We start from the raw sequence: 17,608 nt of genomic DNA, 5'->3' as shown, positions 1-17,608 counted from the left end.
TGAGATCATTGACAAGATCCTCCCATGTAGTTCTGGTCTGATTCCTCACCGTTCTCATGATCATTGTAACTCCACAAGGTGAGATCTTGCATGGAGCCCCAGGCCGAGGGAGATTGACAGTTCTTTTGTGTTTCTTCCATTTGCGAATAATCACACCAACTGTTGTCACCTTCTCACCAAGCTGCTTGGCGATGGTCTTGTAGCCCATTCCAGCCTTGTGTAGGTCTACAATCTTGTCCCTGACATCCTTGGAGAGCTCTTTGGTCTTGGCCATGGTGGAGAGTTTGGAATCTGATTGATTGATTGCTTCTGTGGACAGGTGTCTTTTATACAGGTAACAAACTGAGATTAGGAGCACTCCCTTTAAGAGTGTGCTCCTAATCTCAGCTCGTTACCTGTATAAAAGACACCTGGGAGCCAGAAATCTTTCTGATTGAGAGGGGGTCAAATACTTATTTCCCTCATTAAAATGCAAATCAATTTATAAAATTTTTGACATGCGGTTTTCTGGATTTTGTTGTTGTTATTCTGTCTCTCACTGTTCAAATAAACCTACCATTAAAATTATAGACTGATCATTTCTTTGTCAGTGGGCAAACGTACAAAATCAGCAGGGGATGAAATACTTTTTTCCCTCACTGTAAGTCCTCGCAGCAATGTTCCAACATCTAGTGGAAATCCTTCCCAGAAGAGTGGAGGCTATTATAGCAGCAAAGGGGGCACCAACTCCATATCAATGTCCATGATTTTGGAATGAGATTTTCGGCGAGCAAGTGTCCACATACTTTTGGTCATGCAGTGTATCTTGTCAGTATATCTATCATCGTATCTTCTGTCTGTCTTCCGTAAACAAGCGCTGTAATATGGAGATATGGCCGTGTGGAAACACTAACCTTAACGAACGATTTGTGCAGTATCAGACACATGCTGGCATCTTATATATTGTTGACCTTACTGGTAAACTGGGTGGATATGATTATTACTGTCACAAGTGTCTGTCAGTTGTGATCTTATCCAAAGTAAAAACAAAATGGTTTTAACTATATTTGAGCTATAGTAGACTTATTGTTTCCCTAAAATAGTATATTATAGTGATTCGATGAAATTACATTATTTAAAAAAAGTATCTCTAGATAAAGAACAATCTAGCAGCAGTTATTTAAAAAAAACCAAACGTCCTACACGACGGAGGAACGCTATAATTTAGCGATGTGGTTTTCTGAACGGAAGTTTCAGCGGGTGCACACTGTCCAGCAACGCTTGTTGTTTGATATAGCCGAGTGTTTTAAATACAATTTAGTTACATTATTTGTACTACCGTTTGAAAGTACTTTAGGCGTACTCTAGCCATTATTTATAGGGAAGGTTGTTAAGCCCAATGTACAGCAAAAAGGTGAGTTGACGCCTCGAAGTTCGCATTAGCCGATATTAGTTAGCTAGCTAGCTAGGTGGGTACTGTTTGCTCGGTAAAGCAACAAATAGTTGCAAAACATATATAGAGCAGTGGTTTGACTATAGTTAACAATCTTAGCATTCGCTTTATATGTGTACTATAGTCACATAAGTTGCCTTCTATTCGCGTTCAACATGGACAACCACGAACAGTGCTCTCCCTCTGAAGGATGCGTCGACCGGTCTACGCTGGTGTCAGAGGATGGAAAGAATATCAAGTCAGTTTTGTGCCAACGTTGTGGATCGAAGGTCCTCTGCCCAGGGATGGCGGTGTTTGCAGAGAAGGAGGTAAGGTTCACCTCAGACAGGAGTAACCCCTAAAGACAAATTACCTAAAATGACTAGTTATAGCATAAATAAGTATTTTCCTATCCGAATGGGCATTCATCATAGTTGCTTTGTTTTCAGCGTAGTGCAATGTCTAACCACCACCAAATGCACGAAATTATATTGTGCATACAATGTGAAATTTGCTATGCCAAGATGTGACTAAATGTCAGGGAGTGAAATCACTTCTGTTTATCTATTCATATTAAGGCTCATTGACATGATGAATCTTGTCTTTTATTTCCTCCCCAATATGCTCCAGTTGTTCCTGCCCTCAATGCGGAAGAAGACCACTATCACCCAATCACAGGGATCCGTGGATAGGGACAAACTGACTGCCCACTGGTTAGTCGATGATATGTACACCTTTGAGAATGTGGGCTTCACCAAGGACGTGGGCAGAATCAAGTACCTAATTTGTGCAGACTGTGAGATTGGACCCATTGGCTGGCACTGCCTGGATGACAAAAAGAGCTTCTATGTTGCATTGGAAAGAGTCAATCATGCCTAATGTGGCCCATCATAAGAACCTGGGGAAACATCAGAGGGTGTACAATTTGGAACTGAAGGACAAGACAGACCAACACGAACGTTGGCCATGTGCAGTAGATTACCTTCTGGGTTTCGGCGGACAGTGGCGTTTCAACATGTAGAACAGTTGGGAAATGAACAGAAAAGGACGGCCAATGTTCTGTGGTCAGAGGCAATAGAGCGGTCACCCGCTGGGATGGCCGACATTTGTGTTGGTCTGTCTTGTCCGTAACTCTTTACTCCTTCTCTTCCCCCTTCTGGCTGGTGCTGGATGCTGTCTCGGTTATGATGACTCCTTAGTTCAGCAAGACCAAGTGTTCACTTCTATCACTTTTTGTTCTCTACTGATAAACAATGGTATTGATGTGGTTCTCTGGACAAATGTTATTCAATCCAATACTTTAACTAACCCATATTATGGTGTTATGCTTTGGTCTGAGGTTAACCCTACAGCCTCTGCTGAATTGTATTACTTGTATAGGCCTACTTATTACTTCCTACTTCTGAAATATTACTACTAATACTTATTGCAGATGGTAATATGAAATGATGTGCAGCATTTGAACTAGTTAGTGTACTTATCCGCTTGGCACACCCTTCACCTTGCATGCTGAGTAATGGGAGTGGTTTTTTACCAGTTTGTGAGTTCTAGGATGGAGTACACCCTCGTTGACGTGATTGCATGGGAAATAGGATGTCAGTGCTGTTAACTCAAAACCCCCTGTGGTTGATGGAATTAATTATATTTATTATACTTTCATTGGACAGTCGCTTCGGAACAGGTTTATCTAACTTAAAGATGTATTCACTATTGGTTCGAGTAGCCTATTGTTTTTATTTATGGAATAGCTTGCCAATTTTACATGTACACTGAGTGCACAAAACATTAGATCACCTTCCTAATATTGAGTTGCACCCCCTTTTGCCCTCAACAGCCTCAATTTGTCGGGGCATGGACTCTACAAGGTGTCGAAAGTGTGCCACAGGGAAGCTGGCCCATGTTGACTCCAATGCTTCCGACAGTTGTCAAGTTGGCTGGTTGTGGCTCTCTACTCCAACTAGCTCATTCCATCTCATCCCACAGATGCTCAATTGGATTGAGATGTGGTTATTGGGCAGGCCACTGAAGTAAGATTACATTTTTACATTTGTAATTTAGCAGATGCTCTTATCCAGAGCGACTTACAGTAGTGAGTTCATACATTTTCATACTTATGTCATGTTTGTGGAACCATTCCAGGACAATCCTAGCCTTGTAGCATTGGGCATTATCTTGTTGAAAAAATGAAGAGATGCACCTGATGATTGGCAATGATGTTCAGGTAACCTGTGGCATTCAAATGTTGCTCCACTTTTATCAAGGGACCAAATGTGTGCCATGAAAAGACATCACACCACCAGCCTGCAAAGCGGCATGATGGCTGCATGTACTCGTGGTTTTCTCCATACCCTAGTCCTCCCATCAGCATGAAACCGCAGGAACCGTGATTCATCAGACCAGGCAATGTTTTTCCAATTGTGCAGTATCCAGTGTATTCGTTCCTTAGCCCACTGCAACCGCAGTTTCTTGTTTTTTGTTGAAAAAAGTGGAACTCTGTAAGGTCGTTGGCTACCATACCCTATTCGTGTCAAGGTACGACGAGTTGTGCATTCTTTTATGGGTCTTTGGTCACCAATGTTGCGCTGGACTGTCAGTTGACTAACTGTAGCCCGTCTGTCGCGCTGCACAATGTGTGTCAGCCTCCTTTGTCCTCTTTCATCAATGACCCATTTTCGACCAGTGGCCTGCTTTTGGTTGGATGTCCTTTCGGTGGTGGACCATTCTTGATACACACAGGAAACTGTTGAGTGTGAAAAACTCAGCAGCATTGCAGTTCTTGACACACTCAAACCAATGCGCCTGGCACCTACTACCATATCCTGTTCAAAGGCACTTACATATTTTGTCTTGCCCTTTCACCCTCTGAGTGGCACACGTACACAATCCATGTCTCAAGGCTTAAAAATCCTTCTTTAACCTGTCTCCTCCACTTCATCTACACTGATTGAAGTGGATTTAACAAGTGACATCAATAAGGGATCATAGCTATCACCTGGCCAGTCTCATGGAAACAGCAAGTGTTTCTATTGTTTTGTACACTCCGTGTATCACTTGTAAAGTCTCTGGCCCTGGTCTCCGCACCCTACTGCCACCAGAATTGAAGGAATGACACCCAATCAACGAGTCCATCGGGTCCATTTAAAAAACAAGTCCCGGTCACCACGAGGTTTTAGTATGAATGCGCTCATCTGTTTCACTGCCACTAGAGTGCATAACTCAAAAGATAGCATATACATTTGTGTACTATAGGCTGAAGAAAGAAGAATCAAAATATATTTGATTTGCTTATTTATTCGTTTTATTAACTATATAAAATACAGTTATTTTCTTGGTCGGACCAATTTTAAATGACAATCGGTAGGTTGTGTACACCATATTTTGATTACGTGTAAAAAACAAAACAATATTATTTACTGACCATTTGTTTCTTATTTGCAGCAATCAGTTGAGATGTAATCTAGTGCGTTGACAATGCGATATTTTTGTATATAAACCCCAAAAATGGCATGCCATGACTGAAGCAACGGTGGGTAGTTATTTGTAAAAAAAAAAAAAACTATTTGAATGTTTCGTAGCTAGTCTGTGTGTAGTGGTCTCTATTTTCTCAAGCGGAAGTAGGTGCTGTTCCCCGACCAGCTAATGCGCGTGAGACTTCAATGAGTGAGTGGTGATGTTCTTAATTACTGAGTTAAAGGGTGCAGTTCTTCAAAGACAGCTTTCATTTAACTTTAATTAATACTTGCAACTCGCCGCTATTTAGAACGAAGATGCAACGATGACCCAGCCTCGGCCCAACGAGTTTATTGCTCCACCAGAGTGTCCTGTTTTTGAGCCCAGTTGGGAGGAATTTGCCGATCCATTTGCGTATATCAACAAAATACGGCCTATTGCAGAGAAAACGGGCATCTGCAAGGTCCGACCGCCGAAGGTGAGTGTCTTTAATCAGGGTAATATTTCAAACTCCTGCTAAAATATTTTCTATAGGTTGTTGGTGACATTTTGTCGTTTACTTATCTTTTTAGACAGATTTTCAACATGGCGGCTTGAGTTGAATTACCAGCTTCGTCTGTGTATATTATGTGTGCATGTACACGCACGCGCCCAGTGATCTATGTGCAGACAGACGCCCGACAAAGTTCCAATAAAGTATCGCCTATGTTCCAGAGAGTACGTTACATTGTATTTGGATGGGTCTTTAGAGGCTATTGGTCAAATGAATGGGTGAAAAGGTTGGTTAACTTTTCTCTTCCTGGGAGTTGTTCATTGTAAAATGACACAGAAATAATACATTTGACCAAGTCACTTAAATGCCTTCCAGTTTATCAATGTTGTAATGTGAAATTGGAAGATATTTATAAAATAGCCTTCCATATTGCTGGTTATATCGACATCACAATGTTTTGATGCTGGATTGCCGTGTGACGGCTACGTGCATCATGACAACCTAGATTATTTGATAACTGGGAGTGGGGTTGATTTTAGAGGCCTGTATATGTTGATGTTGTAGGCGTGTCTCCTACCTTGGTAAATGTCCTCCATGTTGTCTTTGTGGTAGTGGGTGTGTTTTAAAAACTGGATTGTGTGTACAAATCAAGTAACTTTTCCTTTTGGAGTTTTAACAATGTAACACTATATTAAATAATAATCGGTGGCAGGTAGCCTAGCGGATAACGCGTTGGGCCGGTAACATAAAGGTTGCCAGTTCGAATCCCCGAGCTGACGAGGTGAAAAGTCTGTGGATGTGTCCTTGAGCAAGGCATGGTCTTCTTTGATCATGTCTGACCCCGGCCGTGACCCCACTCTTCGAGGGTGTCTCGGGGTTGTGATATGCAAAAACACATTTCTATTTCATACTTGTATAATTAAGCAATGAGGCCTGAGTGGGTGTGGTAAAAGGTCAATATACCACAGCAAAGGTCTGTTCTTAGGCACGATGCAAGGCAGCCCTTAGCCGTGGTATATTGGCCATATATCACAAACCCCCCCAGGTGCCTTATTGCTATTATTAGCTGGTTACCAACGTAATTAGCAGTAAAAATAAACGTTTTGTCATACCTGTGGTATATGGTCTGATATACCACAACTGTCAGCCAATCAGCATTCAGGGCTCGAACCACCCAGTTTATAATACACATTTGTACATGTGTGAAACAGGACAAATATAAGCACCCACCTTTATTATTATTATTATTATTAATCAGATTTTGCTAGGGATATTTGTTAATTCATCTGTGTGAATAATTTGACCCCTTTTCTAATGGTAACTCAATGGTTTTTGAAGGGCTGGCCCCTGAACATTGATTATCAAAACAATTTCCTCAAAGTAGCCTATGGTAATAACTTTTTTTACTGCGGTATGCATGCATTATTGCTGTCGTTTGCAATAAAAAGTATTACTACAAGGTTTGATAGTAGTTCATTAAACATAGTAATTTGGGTAACACTTTACATTAGTAGTTATACCTTTTTAGTAATACTGTAATTGCACTTTGTAGGCTGTTGTCGCATACCATAGTAAATGCATTCTAGCCTAATTGAGTTGAGAATTGTTTTATTAGACAACAGGAATAGGGACTGTCCCGCATACCACAACAAAATATGGTCATTTACAATCAATTACTAAAATACTATGCAATAACAATGTTGTACACCTAAAATAACCTACATTTAAAATATTTGAGAAACAACCTAGGCAACCTGTTTTTATGCATTAACATTGTTTACCAGCACATTGTTTAGTCCCCACCATTTGTTTTGTATTATTTAAACAGTTTTGTTCCCCTCTTTACAGTCAATAATGCGGTTTTCACTTTGCTTCTTAATATAATTCCACTAGCGTTCTATTACTACACTATTAGTCTGTGTTTCTTACATCAGCAAACAACTAGTTTGTCTTTTCTTAGCAAGTTAGGCTTAAATCTTGTTAATCGCTAATGCTAACTAGCTAATAAATGTACTGAGAGCAAATGTAATTAGCTATACAGCCTGATAATACCAGTGATGGTGTAGATCTAAATCAGCATGTTATTTGTGTGACAGTATCTTCTAAATCAAAGAGGAATACGCAAAGCAAGAATTTGTTAGCTACATGAAGTAGCTAAAATAAAACATTAAATGTAGCTAAAGTTTATAGGGTCCCCTAGGAAACATTTATCAACACTTTAGTTCCTATTCTGTCACAGTAATGCCTCTCTGGCATTTATGTCAAACAACACTGTATTCAAAGTGGCCAATATTATATTCTAACTATAGCATTAGAACAATCTTTATATTTCCATGATTCCAACAGTTCACCCAAGTGTTTTGCTCTAAATCGCAAGTCAAATCACAATTGCGACATTTTATAAAAGATAAGGCCTAGATTGTTTGCCCATATCATGCATCCCTACGTGGCAGTGTGGAAAGGATCTCCAAGAATGCAGAAATTGATGAAAATGCTGAAAATAATTTTTTGTTGAATTTAATAATCAGAGGGGGGGGGGGGGGGGGGTTGGGGTAGAAGGATTACTTTATCCTATCCCAGGTATTCCTTAAAGAGGTGGGGTTTCAAATGTCTCCGGAAGGTGGTGAGTGACTCCGCTGTCCTGACGTTGTGAGGGAGCTTGTTCCACCATTGGGGTGCCAGAGCAGCGAACAGTTTTGACTGGGCTGAGCGGGAACTATGCTTCCGCAGAGGAAGGGGAGCCAGCAGGCCAGAGGTGGATGAACGCAATGCCCTCATTTGGGTGTAGGGACTGATCAGAGCCTGAAGGTACGGAGGTGCCGTTCCCCTCACAGCTCCATAGGCAAGCACTAATGATGGCTGAATTTGGCTAGCTGTTCAGAGGATGGAAGGTGTTTTGCGGAATGGGAGTGCTTATGCAATGTGCAGAATGGGAGTGCTTATGCAATGGGCCTGCCTGTTGTCATAGCTCCACTACTCCACAAAGGGGCTGATGGAAATGCAACCAGAGCTGTTTTCATAAACCATGTCCCCATCTGGGCCATGCACTGCAGACAGAGCGTGCAGGGTCAAAGTGTCATCTATGGAGGCTACATTTATGGCAGTCTCATCAACACCCCTCCCCGGCCCCAGGGGATACATATTTTTTTCCAGTAATTTTTGATGACTCGAGGGCAGTTAGATTCGTCCACATCCCCAGCTGGTTCACTTCTCAGTCTGATGTGACAGTTAGGTTTTCTTGTTTAGGGAGTTGGGTTTTAGGATGGATTCTTCCACATTTGATCAAAAAGGGTTCTATGTGTTGCTTGGTCTGAATTTACAGAATTGCAGTGAAATAGTCTGAGAGCCTCTCACTTGTGTAGCCTATTTTAAAATGATACTGTTCTGTATTCCTGAGTTATCATGCACATTCAAACAGGCATGCTGGCACTCTGAGATGCCATGCAAGGTCACAGTGTAGTCTCCAAAGGTAAGGATGCTGTACTAGTGCACACTGAGTTTCCTGTTGATTCTTGTCAAACAGTCTCTCTCTCTCTGAACCCAATGTTAAATAGAAAATGAGAGGACTGGAAATACCAACTTTACTCAGAGGGCCCATATCAAAGAAAATACGTTAAAGAAAGGCCTTATGTGCATCAAATACTGTATTGCAGCTGCTGGTCCAGTGCCAAAATAAGACTTGGTGATATGCACCATGAAAGTCTATGGTTACTCAAATGTGTAGGTCTATTTGTAAATATTAACATTGTTAATCAGCATCACCTGAGTAGAGTTGGTAACTATTAACCGGGTGCCTGTGTCTATTGACATTGTACAGTTACAGTGAGGGAAAAAAATATTTGATCCCCTGCTGATTTTTGTACGTTTGCCCACTGACAAAGACATGATCAGTCTATAATTTTAATGGTAGGTTTATTTGAACAGTGAGAGACAGAATAACAACAAAAAAATCCAGAAAAACGCATGTCAAAAATGTTATAAATTGATTTGCATTTTAATGAGGGAAATAAGTATTTGACCCCTCTGCAAAACATGACTTAGTACTTGGTGGCAAAACCCTTGTTGGCAATCACAGAGGTCAGACGTTTCTTGTAGTTGGCCACCAGGTTTGCACACATCTCAGGAGGGATTTTGTCCCACTCCTCTTTGCAGATCTTCTCCAAGTCATTAAGGTTTCGAGCCTGATGTTTGGCAACTCAAACCTTCAGCTCCCTCCACAGATTTTCCATGGGATTAAGGTCTGGAGACTGGCTAGGCCACTCCAGGACCTTAATGTGCTTCTTCTTGAGCCAGTCCTTTGTTGCCTTGGCCGTGTGTTTTGGGTCATTGTCATGCTGGAATACCCATCCACGACCCATTTTCAATGCCCTGGCTGAGGGAAGGAGGTTCTCACCCAAGATTTGACGGTACATGGCCCCGTCCATCGTCCCTTTGATGCGGTGAAGTTGTCCTGTCCCCTTAGCAGAAAAACACCCCCAAAGCATAATGTTTCCACCTCCATGTTTGACGGTGGGGATGGTGTTCTTGGGGTCATAGGCAGCATTCCTCCTCCTCCAAACACGGCGAGTTGAGTTGATGGCAAAGTGCTCGATTTTGGTCTCATCTGACCACAACACTTTCACCCAGTTCTCCTCTGAATCATTCAGATGTCCATTGGCAAACTTCAGACGGGCCTGTATATGTGCTTTCTTGAGCAGGGGGACCTTGCGGGCGCTGCAGGATTTCAGTCCTTCACGGCGTAGTGTGTTACCAATTGTTTTCTTGGTGACTGGTCCCAGCTGCCTTGAGATCATTGACAAGATCCTCCCGTGTAGTTCTGTGCTGATTCCTCACCGTTCTCATGATCATTGCAACTCCACGAGGTGAGATCTTGCTTGCATGGAGCCCTAGGCCGAGGGAGATTGACAGTTCTTTTGTGTTTCTTCCATTTGTGAATAATCGCACCAACTGTTGTCACCTTTTCACCAAGCTGCTTGGCGATGGTCTTGTAGCCCATTCCAGCCTTGTGTAGGTCTACAATCTTGTCCCTGACATCCTTGGAGAGCTCTTTGGTCTTGGCCATGGTGGAGAGTTTGGAATCTGATTGATTGATTGCTTCTGTGGACAGGTGTCTTTTATACAGGTAACGAGCTGAGATTAGGAGCACTCCCTTTAAGAGTGTGCTCCTAATCTCAGCTCGTTACCTGTATAAAAGACACCTGGGAGCCAGAAATCTTTCTGATTGAGAGGGTTCAAATACTTATTTCCCTCATTAAAATGCAAATCAATTTATAACATTTTTGACATGCGTTTTTCTGTATTTTTTTGTTGTTATTCTGTCTCTCACTGTTCAAATAAACCTACCATTAAAATGATAGACTGATCATTTCTTTGTCAGTGGGCAAACGTACAAAATCAGCAGGGGATCAAATACTTTTTTCCCTCACTGTACATGCACACAATAATGCGATTATTGTGGATAATCAGATTAATGTAATAGTTTGATTAAAACGTTTACATGCTTTGCAAAACGATTTCCTTAATAATCCTGTTTACATGGACACATCTGAAATCAGGCTACCTGATGGCACTCTGATAAATGCAGAAAATCGCCAATCAAAATATACATTCTACCACAGCGACCATGTTATTTTTGCGAAGCATCTTTTATTCTGAGTTACGACATAGGAAGTTTGTATGTGAAAACTACTTCTAAGACGCATGCATTGTTGTTCCATTAACACTACATGTTAATGTTTTTAAATGTATGTAAATTGTAAAGTATGTTGTCTGTAATGTCTTTTTCGTTATGTCCGATCCCAGTAAGACTAGCTGTCGCCTTTGGCGTCGGCTAATGGGGATCCTAATAAATCAAACTGACTTCACTCGCGCTAAAGAGGGAGGCTCGCTCAGCTGGTGCTAGCACATGAACAGATCAAATACACAGCTGGAATGTTGATTTAAGGTGTGTCGTGACGTGCCTTTCATTATTGTGATGACTATTATTTATCGAATAATTACCTAATATGTTTAATTGTTACTAGATTAAATTAATCATGTAACAATTAACTCATTATGAATTTGGGGCACCACGGGAAAAGTTGTTTAACGAGTTACCGTTTCCAGAATTAACACTAAAGATATCTCATCATTTAACAGTCATTAATTAATCGTTTACCTCATATCAGTCTCATTCTGAAAGTCGTAGGCTCTTAAGTCTGCGCGAACCCGGGTCTTACTGATCATTCCGTACCACACAAATTGATTTAATTATTTACTTACTAATTAAAAATGATAACACGATACAAACACATACACAGTATAGGTAGGGATTAGAAACTTAATACAATGAAAACGGGTCCCTCGCGGACTAACACAATATGACACTTGTTACAAAAGATAGTGAGAGAGAAACACTTGGAAACACATGGACCTAAGCTCATAGTAATCCTAATACTTTGCCAGAACTGCCGCCCATTTGGTAAGAAGTAATGCATGTATTTACGTGTTTGTCTTCGTCTCTGTTGGACCCAAGCCTTCGTGGGAAGGGTCGATTGGGCCTTCTCTTTTCGGATGGCCTTTTACATGTAAGGCTCAGATGTAAGGCTCAGATTGTCCATGAGGTTTGTCGTCTGTTTACTTTCACTCGTTCTGGAAGTGGTCTTCTGAGGACGGCTAAGCAGCCGTGTTGATGATCCCCTGTGGGGTGATGAGAGCAGTGTAGTAGACGATGGTTTGAAGAGAGTGACAGGATGGTCCCACTTAAATTCACCTTCTTAGATACAGTACATAGAACAGCTACTCAGCCGTAACATTGATTGTTAGTGGAGGCAATTTTGTCGTCTTCACCTCGTTGATTTTCAGGGTCAGGACCAATATGGACAACAGCTGCAGCTTGAGGTCCGTCTAGTCTGATCTGATAATTCTTATCTCAGTCTTTTATGCACTCTGGTAAAGAGGGGCGTTTCCATCATACTGACATGCTCTCTGAGCTCCCTCTGGCGTGGCTAGTTACGAGGCAAAAGTATTATTATCACTATGATTTTGTTAGAAAGCTAAAATCACATTCCTATCTTCACGGAAACATTGTCTTCCTCCTTGATATTTTCTACCCAACATAAAGGATGCAAGCCTGATATCCACAGTGTAAAAGCTCTTCAAGTCACAATGTTTTCGTTATAACACCTTTTATACCATTTTTAATGATGTCACAAAATAGACATTAATTTTCCATATTCCATTTCTCATCATTCCCAACATTTTAGATGTTGAAATATATTGTCCCAATGTTCATTGTTGGATGTTGAAGTTTTGGGTGGCAAAAGTCTCTGAAACAAAGGACATTCCTTTCACCATACTAGAGGCCAGAGATAGATTCCCCTATCTCTAATCTATGGCAGTATTAAGGTGTCAAGACTGGCACAGCCCCCCCCCCCCCCCCCGTGATTAAGAGGGTCTGGTTGTTGTCGGCGATTTGCCAAGCTGATATGAGGCCTTTGATCCTCACCCAGGGAGAGTCATGACAGGTGTTTACATGTCCTAATAATTCGAAAGATTTCTCAGAAGTCCAGGTGTTTTAATTGGCGTATGCTTACTTTGATTTTGACCTTACGCTGATTAAGGTAAACGGAGTAAGGTGTTTACATGACTATTGCATAATCTGCCTACTGCCATAATCAGTTTAATATATAATTATTACTTTGCATGTATATGTACTCAAGTGTGTCTGTCATGCGCCCGTTTGTAAGATATGTTTCATATCCACTCCAGGTTTTTATTCAAATCCATCAGGATCAAATTGTTTTAATGTGATATTGAAATCATTTTCATATATTTTACTCAGGTTTGATTGGCATTTAGGGTAGTGTTAATTAGGAATAATGTAACCAGAGGAGATATCAAATATGGATTTAGTTTGAGGATGAACAGCCTATGTGACTTTCTGTATGGAACATAACCGGTCATGTCACAATGTTCCTAAACACTGCAGTATAAATAACATATTTAAACATGTATTCAAATACAGCATAGACTGTTGCTCAATTGATCATGATTTTCCTAAATGGAAGCTAGGAAAAAGGTTAGTGACTCCTCAGTCAGTTTAACAAGCTGGTGTTGTTTACTCCTGCAGGGATGGCAGCCACCGTTTGCATGTGACGTGGATAGTCTGCACTTCACTCCCCGTATCCAGAGACTTAATGAATTGGAGGTACGTTAATTTCCCTGCTTAACTGGTTTATCCATTACAATACTGAGTGAAAATAGCATCTACTTACCTTATTATGAACAACTGGATATGTACGTAACCAAGTTTTTATTACTTTTACAATGAGGTTCCACAGATATTTTGGGATTTGGCCTCTTCTACATTTTCTAATTATCCCACTCTTTTATAAGTGCTAAATAAATCAAATAAAATTGACAAATACATTAGTAGGCAAATGCTTTAGGCCTAATCTAAGGTGACTCGGAAGGCTACTTTGGTGCATCGAGTGACATTGTCAGTAGAACAGTGGCTTCAGCAGGCTTACAACCCACAGCAGCAGGGTGTTTATTGAAGCCAGAGTGCTGATGACATCAGGTCAAAGGTCCCTTGTGACCCCCTCCGATGAGCTAGTTAAAATGTAAATGTCCTGTCATTTGCAATTAAAAGTAGCACAGCAGGGGATGTATTATTATAAACAATGTTGATAAGGGCATATAAAACACCATAAAAAAACATCTTATCCAAGTGTGATCAATGTTATTTGTTTTATGTTGGCAATGTGTAAAATGTACCATATCTTATTATGTTTATCTTCATGTTGAGTAGGCTCAAACCAGAGTCAAGCTCAACTTCCTGGATCAAATCGCAAAGTTCTGGGAGCTACAAGGGTGCACCCTGAAAATCCCTCATGTGGAAAGAAAGATTCTGGACCTATACCAACTCAACAAGGTATGTAGCTACAACTTCTGGCACTCCCTGGATGCAGGAAACTGGCCAGCTATTCTTGGATAGGATCCAGTGTGCATTTGTGTTATACAGTCATATAAGCATGGTGCGTTCTATATGCTTCTTATGTTGACAAATTTGAACACCCACACAGTAAAAACATAATTAATTGGAGTGCTCCTTTCCCAGTTGGTGAACGATGAGGGGGGTTTTGACGCGGTTTGCAGAGAGAGACGCTGGTCTAAGATAGCCCTCAAGATGGGCTTTGCTCCAGGCAAGGCCATAGGCTCTCATCTGCGCTCCCACTATGAGAGGATCCTTTACCCCTACAACCTGTTCCAGACTGGAGCCAACCTTCTGGTGAGTGATGGGTCTTTCTCGCTCTGTCTCTCTCCCCCCTATGTATAGTCTACATTCTCTCTCTTTTCTTTCTCACTATCGCTCTCTCGCCCTCTCTCCTGTGTCTCCCAGTACTCTCTCTGCAGAGTCATCTTCCACCCCTCCCTCTCATCCTCTTTGTCTCTCTCTCTCCCGATGGGTAGCCTTGTCTTGGTCCTCTGCTCTGGGCTGTTTACTAATGTGCTCATATCTCGAGTTGAGGTCTGAGGTTGTGCTGAGTCAAAGGTGTTGATATTGTCCTTAGCGACATGGCAGGTAACAAAAAAGAGGAAAATCTCAATTTAATTCATCCATGTTTTTGCTGTTGATATAATTGTAGAGCATCACCCTAAATTAAGCTAATACCAGCCAACCTCATTAACTGCCCTAACACTGTAGAGAAGGCACTTCAGAATTGAACTGGCACTCATGTAGCCTCTTTTACACAATACTCAATAAGTTTGATATTTGGCCAGAGATGATGTCAAATTATTTGTTTCTCGGTATATGATGATGAGTTGAAGGATCCTGGGTTTTGCACACAAATTAAGTTATAGGCTAGATGAGGCCTGGGATGTTTAAAAAGCATGACTGGAATCCTGAAAATAAACCAACCATTTTCATAGCTAGCTCTCCTCCCCATTGGGTTATTTTTGTAAAATGTAGTACCGGTTGCCTCTTGTCTCCGTGTTTATTTTCATTGAAGACCTCAGTTGTCTCTTGCAGCTTCCCAGATTGTGCCTTGGGGTCAGGTTTGGGGAGGACTAACAGATTAGATGTAATCCGTTACATGTAAGGGATAAAAAAATATTTTTTTTACATTTTTAGTCATTTAGCAGACGCTCTTATCCAGAGCGACTTACAGTTAGTGAGTGCATATATTTTTCATACTGCAAAAATATTGTAATCAGATTACAGATACTTCTGAGAAACTAGACAATTACCTCGAAGATCTGCAAAGAGGAGTGGAACAAAATCCCTCCTGAGATGTGTGCAAACCTGGTGGCCAACTACAAGAAACGTCTGACCTCAGTACTTGGTGGCAAAACCCTTGTTGGCAATCACAAAGTCATGTTTTGCAGAGGGGTCAAATACGTATTTCCCTCATTAAAATGCAAATCAATTTATAACATTTTTGACATGCGTTTTTCTTGATTATTTTGTTGTTATTCTGTCTCTCACTGTTCAAATAAACCTACCATTAAAATTATAGGCTGATAATTTTTGTCAGTGGGCAAACGTACAAAATCAGCATGGGATCAAATACTTTTTTCCCTCACTAATATATATATCTTATAAATACCTCATGAGCTTAGTTCAACTGTCACACTCCATGAGAACCAGAAATATAAGCTTGTTTTTCTCCAATGTTTGTAAACATTGTAAATGTAAACAAACACTGTATAGCCTCATAATATGGTTAAAACAATAATTTTGATATCATGGATGGTCAGACCTTGCATCCATAGCTCTGTCTATTAATCTGAGAGTGGTTACATTTCTCCAGGCCCATCCCTCAGCTTTTTACCAAAACAGAGGCGGGTTGACCGTTTTGTTATTGTTTCATCTGTGGATTTACCCTTTAAACAGCTGCATATTATCAAGATATCAAAGTGTCACCAACAAAAAGGTAAACAATAGGCCTATAGCAAATTCAGCGTATGGCATTCATTTTTCACATGTAAACACAGTTTTCAGTAGTGCTCAAAGCATACCATTCCATGAGCACAGCATTTATTTTTCAACTCGAATCAATGAGCCCAATCAGTCCTCCATGACAAGAAAATCATAAACAGAGTAGGGCTGGCTAATAAGTCCTTAGTTTTGGGGTTATGCTCAGGTAAAAAATGTCTAGTCTATACTTCCATATTTCCAAGGCCTATTCTTGAAGATCAAGGTGTATAACATGTATTGGAATGACTGGAATTCTGATAGTCTTTGGTTTTTAATGTATAGATATAATTTAGTCGTATTATTATATGTAGTAGAAAGCGATGGGTTAGAAGAAGCCTACATAACCAACCCATAAAGTAAAATTTAACATCCATATATGGCCAGCTATGTAAACTTTAACATTGATATATCCTGCAATAGATGTTGTTCAATTGGTAACATACATTTTTGTCTTTCTTCTAATGCCTCTTAAGGGGAAAGTAATCTAAAAGTAACTGAATGTAATCAGATTCCATTACTGCATTTGGGTAATCCAAAAGTTACGTTACTGATTACAATTTTGGACAGGTAACTAGTAACAAACGGATTACATTTAGAAAGTAACCTACCCAACCCTGCTTGGGGCCCTGGTTGGGTTTTGTGGTTAGCAGCAGCTCATCCTCTCTGCAGTGCTGCATGCCTCTCTCGCTCTCAGCCTTCTGGCCTTGACCTCTCCTGTTCCCTCCTCCCTCTTGCCCCACACTCCCTGTAGCAAAGTTAATGAGCTAAACACTGTCCTCCTGATATACCAGAGAGCAGAGCGTCAGTGTTCCCAACCCCCACCTCAACCGACAGTGTTGCTGCCTGTCTTCCTCTTTTGTCGTGTGTGGTGTCAACAGAAAGACCAGAGACCACATGTGTTGATCTGGCAAGACAAAAACAAGTATCAACAGTTGAAGCCCGTGTGTAGTGGTGGGTAGAGGTTTGAATTGGAAGATTGTATTTATAATCAAGCCATGGTATTCAAAAACTCCATTACAATTGTTTTGTTCAAAGGCAACAATGAAAGATTTGAAATGGAACCCCCAGGGAACTGTCAGACAACTAGGCACCTAAACAACCACATGGCCCTGTTGTATATAGATGCCTGGTTTGTTTTTGGCAAATTTAATTTATCACAGCATAATAGTAGTAGGCGTGGCAAGGAGCTAGCAAAGCTCTTTCTGTTCAAACAGAATGATTGTCCTTTTCTTCTCATTTTCTGACAAACACATCAGTTTGAGATTGGTGTACTTTGTACTAGAAAGCTCTA

The 17,608-nt window shown here is 40.8% G+C and overlaps 2 protein-coding genes across 2 annotated transcripts in view; both read left to right on the top strand.

Moving 5' to 3' along the window:
- The first annotated feature begins 1,228 nt into the window (after positions 1-1,228).
- On the top strand, positions 1,229-3,122 carry LOC311137985 (guanine nucleotide exchange factor MSS4-like). Its single transcript, XM_084172630.1, has 2 exons — positions 1,229-1,740; positions 2,042-3,122. Exons 1-2 carry the CDS (start codon positions 1,588-1,590, stop codon positions 2,288-2,290), a joined length of 402 nt encoding a protein of 133 aa, XP_084028756.1. The 5' UTR covers positions 1,229-1,587; the 3' UTR covers positions 2,291-3,122.
- Positions 3,123-4,985: 1,863 nt separating this feature from the next.
- LOC311137949 (lysine-specific demethylase 5B-B-like) overlaps positions 4,986-17,608 on the top strand; it is a 44,368-nt gene continuing 31,745 nt past the window's right edge. The window contains exons 1-5 of the mRNA XM_084172575.1: positions 4,986-5,071; positions 5,172-5,339; positions 13,465-13,542; positions 14,146-14,268; positions 14,455-14,625. Coding sequence (XP_084028701.1) covers positions 5,187-5,339; positions 13,465-13,542; positions 14,146-14,268; positions 14,455-14,625 — 525 coding nt within the window. The 5' untranslated portion in view covers positions 4,986-5,071; positions 5,172-5,186. The remainder of the gene's footprint in view (positions 5,072-5,171; positions 5,340-13,464; positions 13,543-14,145; positions 14,269-14,454; positions 14,626-17,608) is intronic.

This window comes from Coregonus lavaretus, assembly GCF_964263955.1.
Source record: "Coregonus lavaretus genome assembly, chromosome: 12".
NCBI classification, from domain to species: domain Eukaryota; kingdom Metazoa; phylum Chordata; class Actinopteri; order Salmoniformes; family Salmonidae; genus Coregonus; species Coregonus lavaretus.
This window is presented reverse-complemented; position numbering and strand designations above follow the sequence as displayed.

Coding starts and splice junctions, on each gene's coding strand:
- LOC311137985 (XM_084172630.1), top strand. CDS start 1,588: ATGGACAACCACGAACAGTGCTCTCCCTCTGAAGGATGCGTCGACCGG. Junction 1,741..2,041: donor CGGTGTTTGCAGAGAAGGAG/GTAAGGTTCACC, acceptor AATATGCTCCAG/TTGTTCCTGCCCTCAATGCG.